Source organism: Schistocerca nitens, chromosome 4, assembly GCF_023898315.1.
Source record: "Schistocerca nitens isolate TAMUIC-IGC-003100 chromosome 4, iqSchNite1.1, whole genome shotgun sequence".
NCBI classification, from domain to species: domain Eukaryota; kingdom Metazoa; phylum Arthropoda; class Insecta; order Orthoptera; family Acrididae; genus Schistocerca; species Schistocerca nitens.
The window spans coordinates 731,854,234-731,869,825 of NC_064617.1; the positions used below are offsets into that span (position 1 = coordinate 731,854,234).

Consider the following 15,592-nt stretch of genomic DNA (forward strand, 5'->3'; position numbering starts at 1 on the left):
CCCACAGTGAATCCATAGACATCCCAGTCAATACTCAGTAGTTTAAAATCGCCTCCAAGTAGAAATGCATGATATGCATATTTCTGAACTACTGACCGTAAACTTTCTTCGAGTGACTCTCGAACTGTCACAGCTGAGTCAGGTTGGTGGTAAAGACATTCAACAATTAACTTATTTTCACGTATATCTGGTATACATGACCAGATAACTTAACTGTCAAACTCATCTTGGACCTCAATGAACACTCCGCCTCCTATGACATCTAATTTGTCTTTCCGATATACATTCCATGACTCGCTAAATAACTCAGGGCTTTCCACCTTAGGTTTCGGCCAGATCTCAGTCCTCAGAATAATTTGAGTGTGAGAGCTTTCCTGGAGGGCTGTAAATTTTGACATTTTACTGATAAAATTTTGATAGTTGATGTGCCTTTGCTTTGAACGCCATCTGACTTCCATTGCTGCGTATCAACAGGCAAGTGTTCGTCAGAACACCTCAAACTACTGCCTAGCCCAAAAAAGTCTAATGTGCACTCCACAAGTACTCTGTTATCTGAGTAGCTGCTTCCTTTCTTTAGTGCGCCTCTGACCTATGAAGGGAGTCTACAAAACCCCACACAACAATGCAGGTATAGAAATCTGCTGCCACGATCATCACAGAGTCAACAAAGCCTTTGGTTGGGACCCTCTACTCAGTTCCAAACCAAAGGATCCCGATCAACTGAGGGAACAATGCTGCAAATTGTGAGCGCTACTTGCACCCCACACAAGGTCAGCAGACTTCACCGCCTCTGTCAGTAGTCTGTACGAACTGAGGATGCCTCAGAACCCAAGCAACAGGTGTCGTTGGTGCTGACGTGAGCCACAACTTGCAGACGACCACACCCTGCATGCTCGATAGCCACAGGCAAAGGCCGCCTCCACGTCTCAGATGAGGCCCACTGGCAGATACACTGAGTGCACATTGGCTTTCTTTCCAGACCTGAACACTGTCTGCCTAAGGGGCTCCATAACACACCTAACGTTGGAGCTCCCAATAATTAGTAAACCCCTCCCCCGTATACCTGCTCAGACCCTGCTGAAGGAGTGGCACCTGTCCACTCTCAGGGTGGATGAGTGAGACCAGGCAACTACTCTCCACAATGGCCCTGTGCCTCAAGCGACATGAACACTGTTACACCTACCCACATTAAAGGCCACCGTCACCGGTCGTTGTGGCAGAGTGGTTCTAGGCGCTTCAGTCCAGAACCGCGCAGCCGCTACGGTTGCAGGTTCGAATCCTGCCTCGGGCATGGATGTATGTGATGTCCTTGGGTTAGTTAGGTTTAAGTAGTTCTAAGTCTAAGGGACTGATGACCTCTGATGTTTAGTTCCATAGTGCTCAGAGCTATTTGAACCATTTGAAAGGCCACCGCTGCGCATTACAATATACCCATTGCAAGCACAATTCATTTCAAACACACCACGCAACTGTGATGTCATACATCCCATAATATATCCATTGAAGCATTCCACAGAACAATTAGACATTCATGTAATAACAATGTTGGTGAACATCTTGTACTTCTGAAGACAACGCTGATATGTCATGATTACTTATGTCTTGTCTGTCTCCTTTCAAGTGAAGTGAAACAATTTACAGCATTCTTACATTATCTCATCACTACCCTGAAAGCCACCTTGCATTTTGTGACAGATGTTATTTCTGGCACCACTATAATTTCTGCCCTTTCCCATCTGATTTCCAGTTGGTATGCAGGAAGAACAACAATCAGTAAACTTCTGTATGAGCCTTGATTTCTCTAATTTTCTCATAGCAGTAATTTTAGAATAGAATAGAACAAAGTAATATGACATTTATATACAAACATAGCTATACAGCAGAAAAAAAAGAGACATTGAAGGAAAGCATGTGCATGCACCCAGAAGCACATTACAGCATAAAAAGATAAATACATGTTACATTTCTTCCTGTTTCTTAAAATGTTCCACAGTGGTTGAAATTTTTTCTTGTGAATTATTTTTCATGTTTCTATCTGTTGTTTATAAATATGGACACACATAAAAAGAACACATACCTTCATAAAAATGGAACAAGTGTATACACATAGACACTTTGATGCATAGTTTACATACATACATATTTCATAAGTGTGGATACATAAAAAGAACATATACCTTCCTTAAAATAGAACATATGCATACATTTAGGACACAATGTAGGAAAAAAACCAAATTAAATATCTCCTACTTGTCTTCCTCATTCACAAAATAATCCATACTAGTAACATTTGCTTTTTAAATATTTTTCAGTGTTTGGTCCTGTGGGTTCTAGCTTGCAGTCCTTGAAGTTTGGCCATATTTTATCGCTAAGATTCGAAGCCATGTAATATGGAGTATTTTCAGATAAAGTCAGTCTGTGGCAAGGTTGCATGTAATCTTGTGTATGCCTTGTTTCATAATCATGGGAAAACAATTTCCTTCAAAAAGATGTGGGTTTTTTAGCCCAAAGAGAAGTGTTTCATATACAAACAGAGAAGGCATTGTCAATAAATCGAGGCTTGCAAATAAAGGATTGCATGATTGTCTATCGGTTGTTTTAGTCATAGTTCCAGTAATTTTTTTCTCTAGCTTGAACACTCCGAGGTGGTTTCCTTTTTCAACACTCCCCAGGGGTATTCTTGCTTGTATTTCCTTCCAACTAGAGCAGGTTGTCTCACTCTTATGTTGTATAACTACCCTCTGTTTTCTGTTTCTAAGATAGGATGAGAACCAACTTAACGATATTTCATGGAAGTCTTAGGAATAACATTTGTGGAGCAGCTGCTTATGGTTTACCATAACAAATGCTTTAGTGAAGTCACAGGAGATACCAGATACCCTCTCCTTATTTTCGAGGCATTTGCTTACTTTAGTGATCAGCTCATTAACAGCGTGCACAGTTCTTTGCCCTTTCCTAAATCCAGATTAAAAATAATGAATGTTTTGGGCATATTTTTCTAATTGGTTATACACTATTCACTCAAATATTTTAGCAAAAATTGAAAGTATTGATTCTGGGCAAAAATTTCCTTTCTCCTCTTGTGAGCCCTATTTGTGGATAGGTTAAACTTCTGCATGTTTCAGCCTGTCCAGAAAGCAGACCTCATCAAGTGATTGATGTATTACATAACAGAGTTGGGGTGCAATATTATGATGTCTTGCTTTTATTATTTTTGTTGGAATTTCATCCCAGCCCACAGATTTAAGATTTTTTAGAGATTTTATAATGTTAGCCACTTCTTAACAGGATGTATGAGTTAACTTGAATTCTCCTGGTCTGTGTCACATATATTGAGATTTATGTTTGGAGCCGGGAGATCATCAGTTTTGTTTGCTTCTTCACGTATATGTCTGGAGTTCGTAATCATTTCCCCATCAATTGCTAATTTAGGATTAAAAGTTTTTTTCCACTATCTACTTCAGTGTTAACAATTTGCTATACAGCTTTTGATTTATTTGTGGCATTTGATATACAAGGGTGGTTTCAAAAGTTCTCAGAATGGAATAGAAGAAAAGTCCTTACATCACTGAATTTTTTTTTTATTTTTCAATGTAGTTTCCTTGTAGATTAATGCACTTGGTCCAACGATGTTTCAGTGAGTTGATCCCATCTCGAAAATAAGTTTTCTTCAGGCCTGCAAAATAGTTGTCAATTCCGGTTACCAATTCTTCGTTTGAAGTGAATCTTCATCCACCAAGAAAAATTTTCTGTTTTTGGAAGAGATGGAAGTCTGACAGACACACGTCAAGTGAATAAGGCAGGTGTGGCAACAACTCATACCTTAGTTCGTGTAATTTTGCCATGGTGACGGCACGTGTGCGGGTGCACATTGTCTTGATGGAAGATGACTTTCTTCCTTGTTAAACCTCACCTTTTTTCATGTATCTTTTGTTGCAGTTTGTCCAGGAGGTTAGCATAGTATTCTCCAGTAATTGTTTGCCCAGTGGGGAGATAATCTACAAACAGAATCCCCTTCATATCCCAGAACATTGATGCCATGACCTTCCCCGCCAAAGGAATTGTCTTTGCTTTCTTTGGTGGCGTAGAATCTGCATGTTTCCATTGCTTTGACAGTTTTTTTGTCTCCGGGGTATAGTAGTGCACCCAAGTTTCACCTGTGGTCACAAACGAGCGCAAAAAATGTTGTCCGTTTCTCCTAAAACAGGTCAAACACTGTTCCGATATGTCCATTCTCATGTGTTTTTGATCCTGTATCAAGAGTTAAGACACCCGTCTTGCAAATAATTTTTTCATTTCTAATTCTTCAGTTAAAATGTCATATATCCTTTCAGATGACATCTGGCAAGTGTGAGCAATTTCAGGCTCTTTCAATAGCGATCCTCCATGACCATTTTCTGCACTTTTGCAATGATTTGTGGAGCAGTGACACATCTTGGCCGACCACTGCGCAGATCATCATTTAAGCTCTCCTGATCAAATTTAAATTCATTTGTCCACTTGGCAACGGTTGAATATGAAGGAGCAGAGTACCCCAGTGTATTCTGGAAATTGGCATGAATGTCCTTTGCTGTCATACCTTTCTTTACGAAGTACTTAATCACTGCTCGAATCTCAATTTTTTTTCCATCTTCACAAATCACTACAACAACAGAGCCACATCACTGCTCCAGCTCTCTTCCAAGAGCACTGATGTGGCACGTGTTTACGGGCAACAGTCCAATGAATATCACGTGAACAACTCGTGGAACTAGCAATGACCTCTCGTGATTCTGAGAACTTTTCAAACCACCCTCATATATTTACTGTCTGCAATTTGTTTTGCCTCTTTAACTATCCTGGCAAATACTCTTTTGTATTTGTTTGCATACCTGACAAACTCTGCATCACGGTTGATCTTTGCTTCCGAGTCTTTTTTACAGTTTTTGTTATGTGCTGTTATAAAGGGGGAAAATTCATTGAAAACACTCATGAATTCTGATACAAAAGCATTGTAGTTTGTGTTCACTGAATACCGGTTGCTGAACAACCAGAAAGTTTCATTTAGTCTTGAGACAAATGTTTTCACATTTTACTGGCTGAAGTTAGGGACTCGTTTTAGTCACAGTTTTATCTAAATTTGACAATGAAGTAAAAAGAGCTGAATGATCAGATATCCCTGATTCTAAGATGAACATTTCTGTATCGTTATAGTTGATACTGCCCACTATATTATCTATACATGTTGCAGAAGATGCTGTTACTCTAGTGTACTCACTAAAGTTTAATGTTAGGCCAGTTGTAGATCGCAAGTCCTTGAGAGAAATGGCAAACCTGTCATCAGCTCTTACCTCTCTGTTGAAGTCAGAGAAAGTTATGATATTTTCACATAACTTTTTTACCTGCAACCTACTCAGCAAGGGTTCAGATTCGTCTAGAAATGTACATGTAGCTGAATATAATTAATACACCATATTCCAAAAATTCAATGCAGCAGCTTTCAAATAATAGCTCCCTATTCAATCAATTAAAAGTTTGACTTCAGACCTTAGTGAGTCCTCTACTAGAGTGCATGATCTTCCAAAACCATTTTTTCTACAAAAACTCACTGCTAAAATTGTAACCTGAAAGTGAATTTATTAAGCATGTAACTTTTACAGAATTTGTTTTTTCCAGAAATACTTCTAGTTCATACAACTTGTTCATCATTCCTACTGATAGACCACCTATATTAAGGAGCATTATGAAATTATTATGAACTAAATCAAACAGAGAATCATTCAGTTGGTCATCAAATGTGGCACCTGCATGGGTCTTTAATTCTAAATTGCATTCCTGTGTTATTTTGTTTCTTTTGAACAAAATTCCATGGGAACTGGTCCATTCTGTTCATTTCCCTGTGGAGGAGCACCCGGCACAATATTAGTTTATTTCTACTTTTGTTGACGAGAGAAATCTCTTCAAGAATTTTGCCTATGTTAGAAGCATTACCGTATTTATTGATATGCATTCCATGATGCGTATAACAGTTTCTTTCATAGTTAGTGCTGTATATCACCTTAATACTCACAAATTTGGCGGAGAATCTTTTCTGCTTCAAATTAGTTAGTGCAATTTCTTTGTTAAGGTACGACCTGGCTGGTAGATCATACTTTAGGGGCAAAGTTGTTATGATGATACTGGTGAAATGCAAGAACTGCAGCACTGTAAACAGCTTCTTCAATAAAGGCACTAGCTTCATTTCTGAAGACAGTATTAGCCCCTCCTATGAGCACAACACAATCAGTCCTTGTGAGATCAGAACATTCTTCGTTAACACTCGCCATTCTACAGTCGAAATTTGCTCCAGGTTTTACGGTGCCAGAAACTTGAACAGTTGAAGTTTCTGGCACTTGAACACTGTTGTTCACATTGTTTATCAATAATTCTTGAATATTGCATGCATGACCACCGCAGGTGGACAGAAGTAATATGTTTCCTAAACATTCCTGGAATATACTTTCTTAGAATTTTAACCGTAAATTTCTCTATGATGTGGGCCTTTTTCCACTACTGTCTGAACTGGAGTATGATAAACATCTTTATAACACTCTTGTGCTTACTAAATAAACCAGTAATAAAATGTGTCACTCTTTACTTCATCTTTTCTATTAAGCCCTGTAATAAGGGTCTCAGACTGAGATATAATATTCAGAGAAACAGTTTTTTTAAGCCACTTCTTGTATGGATTAATACTGTTTCATGAGGACTCTTCCATGAATCTCAGCCTCGCACCTGCTTTTCCTGCAGTTGCTTTTATGTGTCTCCATTCTCTTCAGTTTGCTACAGGAATGTGAGATGAACAAAATCATTTGAGCTATGGGGGGTTTTCGATAGAAGTGAGTAAAATTGCAAGAAAAATAATACAAAACTAACTTTACTGCCATTTTTAAGGAATTGGCACATTCTTCAAACGTACAGTAAATAATTCTCAAGTTCCTTTTATATTATCTTTCCTTCAGCTTAAATTATTTGGATTGAAATCACAGCATGTCTTGACACTTTTCCTTTCACCATGGCTCAAATGGCTTGATACATCTCATGATGATGATGATGATGATGATGATGATGATGATGATGATGATGATGATGATGATGATGATGATGATGATGATGACGATGATGACGACGACGACGACGACGACGACGATATTTGGTCTGTGGGGGTGGACGACGACGACGACGACGATATTTGGTCTGTGGGGGTGCTCAACTGCATGGTTATCAGCACCCATACAAATTCCCAAGTTTTACACAGTCCAGTCTCACCACTGTCGCGAATGATGATGAAACGATGTGGACAACGAGCCCCAAGTGGAGAAAATCCCTGACCTGCCTGGGAATCGAACCCGGAACCCTGTGAGCCAGAGGCAGCAATGCTAGCCGCTGGACTACGAGCCATGGACATACATCTCATCAGACACTACTTCTGAAGTGTTATTACTTTTTAATTGTGTGTATTATTGATTCGTCTCTTGAACCTTACAAATATTTAAGGAAATCTTTGATTTCTTGTGCAGTTTCATCTCCATTGTTAATTACTATGCCAATTGTAATTTTAATTGATAAAATGGGATTTCTGCTAAACATAACACATTCTGACAAACTGTCTATTGGCTTCTGTCTCGGGTTCTTCGGCCGACGTTCATCTAATGATTTTTCTGATGTTGCTTAACATTTTTATTGTTTTTAATTCTTTCTCTTACCAAATTTACATTGTGTTTTCTAGAATCTCTTATAAATATTTCCAAATAATGTTGTTTATTCACTATATTCTATCAGTTTACTTAGCTAAATAACTGCCTTCTTTATCTTAGTCTATGTTTTCTTCATTTTTCTCCATTTAGAAAACCAACAATGATTTTCACATTTTTTCATCTTTTCCCTGTAATTTGTTCCACTTTGTTGTTAGATCTATTATTAGGGGTTTGGGTAATGAAGAAAGGACAAAGGGCTTAAGCAAATTCACCAACAGTTATCGTGCTGCAGAACTGTGATGCATTTATGAACAGCAGAAAATAAAACAAAGGGACACCATGGAATAACTGCAAGTTTTATGACCTAAACTTGAAAACTTCATTATTGGTACTTAGTTTCCAAACCTTGGTTCATGAGCCATCACCAACTTTTTGATATTGTTGCTGCCATCATCAAATTTTTGTTATTGATAAATTTGGCTTCCAATTATGATTTTTGAACTATTTTGTTGCAATGTGTGTTTCTGACTTCTAAGAAAGAAGCAAAAGTTGTTTGTGTTTGACATTTGCATTATCTACTTTTTAGCCAAAGGGGAAGATTATAATTGATGACAGTATCATGAGATGACACTATAATTTCTCCTGTACATAACCCCTTTTTTTTTTCAGAATTAGATGAATTTAGCACATCTTTTCACGATACTTAGGGTTAACGTAACCTTCCAATACTGGATACTGACTTTGTCATATAACGTGGTAGTAATGTGGTTTGTGACGTCATATGTGCACAGCCAGGAAGAAAACATAACACCAACAATATTTCTTTTGCATTCACATAATGTTCTGGGATGTGGGTTGCATTGAGAGGCTGGTTTCTAGTGTAACCTTGGGTATGTGTAAGTGACAGTTTGGTTGTAGGTTGGTGATGCCAATGAATATTAATAAAAAATCTTAAGTGTGTTGACGTACTTATCTGTACCGTAGCCTGAGGTCTAGCTTCGGTTGACGATGTACATTTAGTTGGCAGAGTCATATCTGGTACTCAAGGGTTACGAAATTATTTTTGTCTCCGCTGCTGATAATGGTGCAGGAATGTTCAAGGAACAACAATATTAGCAGCAGCAATAACAGTGTCGCGATGTCAAACTGTGACAACCAGGAAGCCTTCAGTTATATACTTAAGCTTAGTCTACTTACACAGTATTTTATTCAGGACTTGGACATTCAACCTCATAGTGCCCAACCAAACAGAAGACAAAAAAAGCTACTTTTTTGGGGGGGGGACTTTTCTTTTTTTACATCTACAAAATGTTTCTTAAATTGTGAGGTGCTTTAAGTGACATAGAGAAAACCAAATATATGATTAAAATTGTGCTTATTTGTGTTTGTGTGTATGGGAAAGGGGGGGGGGGAGACCATGTACACTTGTATAATAAGTACAGCCACTTAACTGCTCATAGTATCCCAAGAACATTTTGGGCATTTACCAAAACAATGAGCAGAAAATACATAGAATAAATTACTCAGTTGAGTTAAGCATCAAGTATTTCCTCTTCCATCAAACTGGAAAGGCTTACAGAATTAACTTTTTATTTATCTTTTATTTTAGGAAACGTTTATGGATCATTCACAGGTGGAAGTTCTATATAACCTCCAAGACACACAGATCTGTATTTGCTCTCCTGCAGTCCCACCATTGTTTTCAGACAACTTTGATTTTCAAACACGTGATGACTTTGTACGTGGGTTGCTTATGAATGAAGAGATACTGTCAAGCACAATTTACTACCACAAACTGCAGGGGCCAGAATATGCCTCTCGGGTTAGCAACTGGCACATGTATCAAGCAGTCAGGTATGCAATAAAACTTATTATGTTACAACTATTGTCACATGATTGTTTTGAGTATTTTAAATTTCTTGTGTTTTTATTAAAAATTACTGTTTAGTGGAAAGCACATCTACATTCATACAAAATGTGATGGAAATACTACTTTTTAGCTTTAGGTAAAAAGAGAAGAGGGGAATTGGAGGTAAAGGAATAATCAGAGATTAAGACTGGCCTTTCAAGTACACCCTGGCCAAGGGAAATACAGCAGAATGGAATAATATAAAGTTACAAACAAAATCACAACATAGTACATTTGAAAACTTGAGACATTGGAAGTAGCTTCATCATAGATAAAATCTACTTCATAAAAAGGGGTGTAGTGTAGTAAATCAACTGTTCAACTTTCATTTCTCTTATCTACACCTATACTCTACAAGCCACCTTATGGTTTGTGACAGAAGGTGCTTCTTATAGCACTTTAATTTCCTCCCTTTTCCTGCACTACGTGTAAATGGTACATGGAAGCTGTTCCTTTAATTTTTCTTGTCACACATTCTTTTCTCACGCTTTTGTGAATTTTCTACTTTCTGTTTATTGTCTTTTCTATTCTTATATTTCTTTATTGTTTCCTTTTTCACGATATTTCTTCATCCTTTTCTCATTTACATTTCTTTTCTCAGTCTTTCCTTAAGATAACACTAACTCATCAGTTCCCATCTCTGTTTCTTCCAACATCTTGATCTGCTACTGTTTGTTGCTTTTCTATTTTTACTTGATTGTAATATTACTTCTTACTATTGTTTCTGGCAAATATATTTTTTCTTCTTTCCACTTCCTTATGCCATATGTTGTCATTTTTCATTTTCAGTGTGATATCTTTCCTTTGCCCTTTGTTGTGGCAACTGGTAGTAGATATTATAATTTGTATAGTTTTTCTGGCATTTTGACATCTAATGAAATGAGTAAAAACAATTATTTGTTTTTAATCATTCCATAATTTTGCTTGTAATTTTTATATTTAGTGTTGATGCACGCGACACAGTAACTCCTTTTATGTGTACTCTAGAGTCAGAAAGGAGACTCTTTTCATCATTTGGCCAAAATTTCTTTTCTGACCATCAGTACCTGTTCGCATTTAATTACACTGAAGATGAAAATTTTGATGATTTGCCTTTGTGTTAAAGTGAATTCAGGAAACTGAAACAGTTCCAACATTGTAAGAAAGGTAAAAGGTCTGATTCATGGCTTCATTGGAATTAGGGTTAACAGTTGATGATTGACATGATTATTTTTACTGAACTAAACTAATGAGAGATAGTTACATTACCAGTCACCATATTCCAAAGACAGTGCCAGTTATGAACCATGTTCTGTAACAGTGATGTCATCTTTTGAAACAGATGACTGGGATAGACATAAAACATAGAAGTATGTGATAAAACGATATAGTGGCAGTTTTATACCTGTTACCTCCAAAGGCCTAAGAAGCATCAATGACTTTTGTAAAAATAAACAGGTATTATTGCAAATTGAGTTGCACACATTTCCAGTGTGCAAAATGCAGTTAACGTAGAAACACTGGATTACAAGCAGAACCCAGTCCTCCTGCTCCTCCTCCACAACTGCATCACCATCACAATACTTTTTTTGTAGAAATGATTTTCTGAAAAGCCCAGGTTTATTAATGTAATGAATTCTGTTCCACAGAGAAATAAACTTACAGAGATAGATTGAAATGTTGGTGATGTTAAAATGCAAAAACTCTTAAAAATCTATGTTATTCTCCATAATAGTCTGTTAACTGAATACGTTTTGTGCAGTACCTTGATCTGCACAAAATAGGATACTTTTGAAGTAATACAACATCGTTCACTGTGTTTTACTTCCACCAAATCACTTTTTTAAGGCTTCAGTGAAAAAAAGTAGTCACGGAATTATAATCTCTGGAGAACAAACTTTGATAGGCAGCAGTTCATAGTGCAGTTATGTCAGTTTACATTATGATATTATCTATATCAACCACATACCATGACCCGATTGAATAATAATTATCTTCTTTAGTGTTTGTAAGGGAAATTATAATATTTTGATTAATCCTCATTCTCTTACTGAAAATAATTTATCCACATTCCATAGACCACAATGTAGTGCTTGAAAAACTTACATTCATTGTATTTCAACATTTCCAGTGACTACTGGGTAATTCCATACTATTCAGTTTTGGCTCATACATTAGCAGTCATGGCACTCACCTTGCTAGCAGCTTCCTGATACCAACCTTTTTCTTTTTTTTTCTTCTGTCGTATAAAATCCCTATTTGCTTAAGATGATGTCTTGCTCTTTCACAGAAGTCTTCTTGACAGTGAGCCAACACACATGTGGATTCTGTTGACCATCTCTTCAGTTTCTGTATCCACTGAACATGGCTAGGCATCTAGCAAGACACGAGAATGAAATTAAGTAAAGTGCATTGGACCATCATATGCAGTTGAACGGCGTAACCTTAATACTCTCTCAGGTTTTATTTGTTTGCTTTATGCTGTAGAGGTAGTGGTCATTCTTCACTTGTAATTATCATCATATTACAGATTTTATATTTAATGTCATAAAAGAAAAGTGCATTTATTTACTTTACATATTCTTAAAAATTTCTAATGAAGAAAACAAATTTATCGGAGTATTCATAAATAAACACAATGTTACAAATAAAACAAAATATGTAAAATCAAACAACAGAAAATGTGGCATGGAAAAACAACAATATGAAAAGGATAGGTTGCTACTCATCACATGGAGTTGGTGCTGAGTGGCAGACAGGCACATTGAAAAGAGACTGCTAGATATTATTAACTATCAGACTTAAGTCATTCAAAACACACACACACACACACACACACACACACACACACACACACAAAATTGTTGTTCCTGGGTGTGAAGGTCCAGAGGTGACAGTGGTCATGTGTGTGTGTGTGTGTGTGTGTGTGTGTGTGTGTGTGTGTGTGTGAATGTGTGTGTGCTCTGTTTACATTTATTGAAGGACTTAGTCTGATAACTATTGATGTGTGGCAGTTTTTTTCCCAACGTGCCTGTCTGCCAAGCAACACCTCTTCTTTGTGGTGACTGGCAGTCTATCTTTTCATATTGTTGTTCTATCTTTTCATATTGTTCTTAATAAAATGTGCAATTTAGAGTCAGTATCATTTCGTCACTGATTTACTAAATGTCCCTCATACTTTCACTTTCATGTTTCTACAAATTAAGGAAAAAGACACTTAGAATAAAACATTTGAAGTAAGTAACAAAAAATTCATATGTACATGTTTTTCCAGCCATGATGTAATTCATCGATGGACGTACCCTCTGGTTCCTGATAGTCCATTCAGTAAACAACAGGAACCTTACATGTTTCTGCGGCACCATGTGTATCGTAAGAAAGATATTACATTAGGCATGTAAGTGTCTTAAACCACCAAATTATGTATTATGAAGTCCAGAATATGTTCATAAACTTGTCAAGGTTATGATGATTACAGGGGCTGCATTCTGGAAGAAGATGTTGTAATAGATGAGGAAACAAATGTAGGAGAAAAAACTTACATTACACAGTCTGTCATTGGTAAAAACTGTACAATTGGGAAGAATGTAGTTATGACCAATGCTTACATTTGGGACAATGTGATTATTGAAGATGGCTGTCTTGTCTCACATTCAGTAGTTGCAAATGATTCAGTATTAAAGAAGGGCTCAAAACTGGAAGAAGGCTGTATACTGGCACCAGGAGTTGTTGTTGAGGAGGAGTCTCATTTTAAAGGTGTAAACCTCGTAGCCAGCGCTGTGGTAGTAAAAGATGATTTTGGACATGATAAAGGTAAGAAAATTGTGAAAGTTTGTTAATTCTGTTCAAAATAGTTTTAACCTTGTCTTGCTGCTGAGCTAATATGAGATAGTGTAGAATGTATTGCAAGTTCATTGAGACTAGATATATGGTTATTTTTCCAGTTTTATCAAGGCTTTATTTATAATGTAATAGTGTAGAACAATCACAAATTATGTTCCCACCAGATAACAGATGAAGAAGCCGTTGGTAACATAGCCATGTGGAAATTTCCACACATGGTGGTTGCAAACAAACAGTCAAGGTGGACCAGCTCGTGAGACAGTGCAGTGTGGCCTAGGAAAACATGACAAAGAAATGTTTACCAAACTTTTGATGTCTGATGTTATTGACTGACTGAGAGCAAGCCACTTAGCCACAATACTAATACAGTCTGACACAGTAATTTGCTTAAGGCATTTTCACAAAACCTCATGAACATAACAACAGATACTGAAAGATTGGTAAATGTTCAGTTGTCACATCTTCCCTTCTCTGACTTGCATCGTATTGTGTACTGGACCATGGCAGTAGGTTTAGTCACCTACTGCTAGTGTACTGCATATTCACAAAGGAATCTACAAATAGAAAAGAGAGAGAGAAAGCAGCATTATGAATGATACAAGTTGGTTCAAATTAATATTCTGCAGTATTCGAGTTACTTAGATGTTCTGTGAATTATACAAGGGTCATCCAAAAGTCAAGAAAACATAGTTGCATGAAAAGCCATATTGGCCACAGATACAGCAATCTTTCAGCTATGTTACCCTCAGTTGCTCAGAGCTTTAGTTCTCTGGGCACGGGCTTTTTGACCCCAGGTTTCCTGAGCTGGGGACTGGTAAGCATTGCCAGTCCTCTTATCACGGAAGGCTCTGGTCCTGCTTCAGTGACCATCCAGTGGTGTGGCGGTGGAATATTGTGTGCCACAGGAAATGGGGATGTTGACTTAACCACCCTGATTGCGAGCATGATAAAATCCTCAGTGCAAGGTGAGCTGCTTGCCGATGAGATGCGTGGCTCTTGATGTGGAATGGTCTTTAGTGGGCATCCCCTGAGGAAACTACTGCATCTTTATAATGCTTATTCAGGCAAGCTTGTCTCTGTCTGAGTGGACCATTATTTCCCTAGCTGTTCATGGGACCAAGATTGGCCCCTCAAAATTTTCACCCCCTCCCAGCGGAATGGATAGGCCACCCAATCACACAAGAGGTCTCATGGGATGAGCCCTCCAGATTCTGAGTTTCTCCAGTGCAGTTCACAATTTAGTAAGAGAATGCATGCTGCAGGTCAGACTGTGGTTTTGATATTTAAAAGGATAGAGTGAAGCTAGGAGAACATGTCCCCGTTTTACATTCAAAAGGATTTAGAGGGGATTGTGGGTACATTTAAATCTGTTAAATAGTTGTTCAGTGGGACACTGCTGGTCAAAACCTCAAGTTGGCAACAAGAGACAGATCTGCAGAAAGCCAAAAGCTTTGGGGAACGTGGCACTGGAACTGAGCTGCACACTATGTTGAATTACAGCAAAGGTGTTGTGACAAGCAGGGATCTGGTGGACATTCCCAAAGAGAAACTTAAAGCTGAAGGTATTGTTGACACCCAAAATATATTGGAAACGGTGGATGGCGATCTGATCAAGTCAGATTTCTTTGTTCTTACTTTTGACAGCATGACACTAGGCAGGTTTCCTTTGCCCAAATGTAAGAAGCCACTTGTGGCAAATGTGGTAAGGCTGCCCACGAAGGAGTCACGTATTCATCTCCTTTGAAGTGTGTGAATTGCTCTGGGAATCACACTGGCTGGAGTAGGAACTGCAGTGTATATCTAGAAGAATTGAAGATACAAGAGTTTCAGACTACAAAGAGCATCCTGTATGGTGAGGACAAAAAGATGTATAAGGCCACTCTGGTCCCTCCCCCCCTCCCTGCAAACACACACACACACACACACACACACACACACACACACACACACTCTCTCTCTCTCTCTCTCTCTCTCACACACACACACACACACACACACACACTCACTCACACTCACTCTCACTCCCTACCTCCTCTGCTTTGGTTCTTAAACAGCTAGTTCAGGAAGCTGAAGTCTCCCCAGGGAGAAAATTAGAACTAGAGTGAAAGAAAAAGAGTCAGCTGCTGATGGAAAAGGGAAATAAGCA

The 15,592-nt window shown here is 37.9% G+C and overlaps 1 protein-coding gene across 1 annotated transcript in view; it reads left to right on the forward strand.

The window, feature by feature from the left end:
• LOC126252922 (translation initiation factor eIF-2B subunit epsilon) overlaps positions 1-15,592 on the forward strand; it is an 82,392-nt gene that overhangs the window by 10,693 nt on the left and 56,107 nt on the right. Inside the window, exons 5-7 of the mRNA XM_049953910.1 lie at positions 9,325-9,569; positions 12,878-13,000; positions 13,082-13,416. Coding sequence (XP_049809867.1) covers positions 9,325-9,569; positions 12,878-13,000; positions 13,082-13,416 — 703 coding nt within the window. The remainder of the gene's footprint in view (positions 1-9,324; positions 9,570-12,877; positions 13,001-13,081; positions 13,417-15,592) is intronic.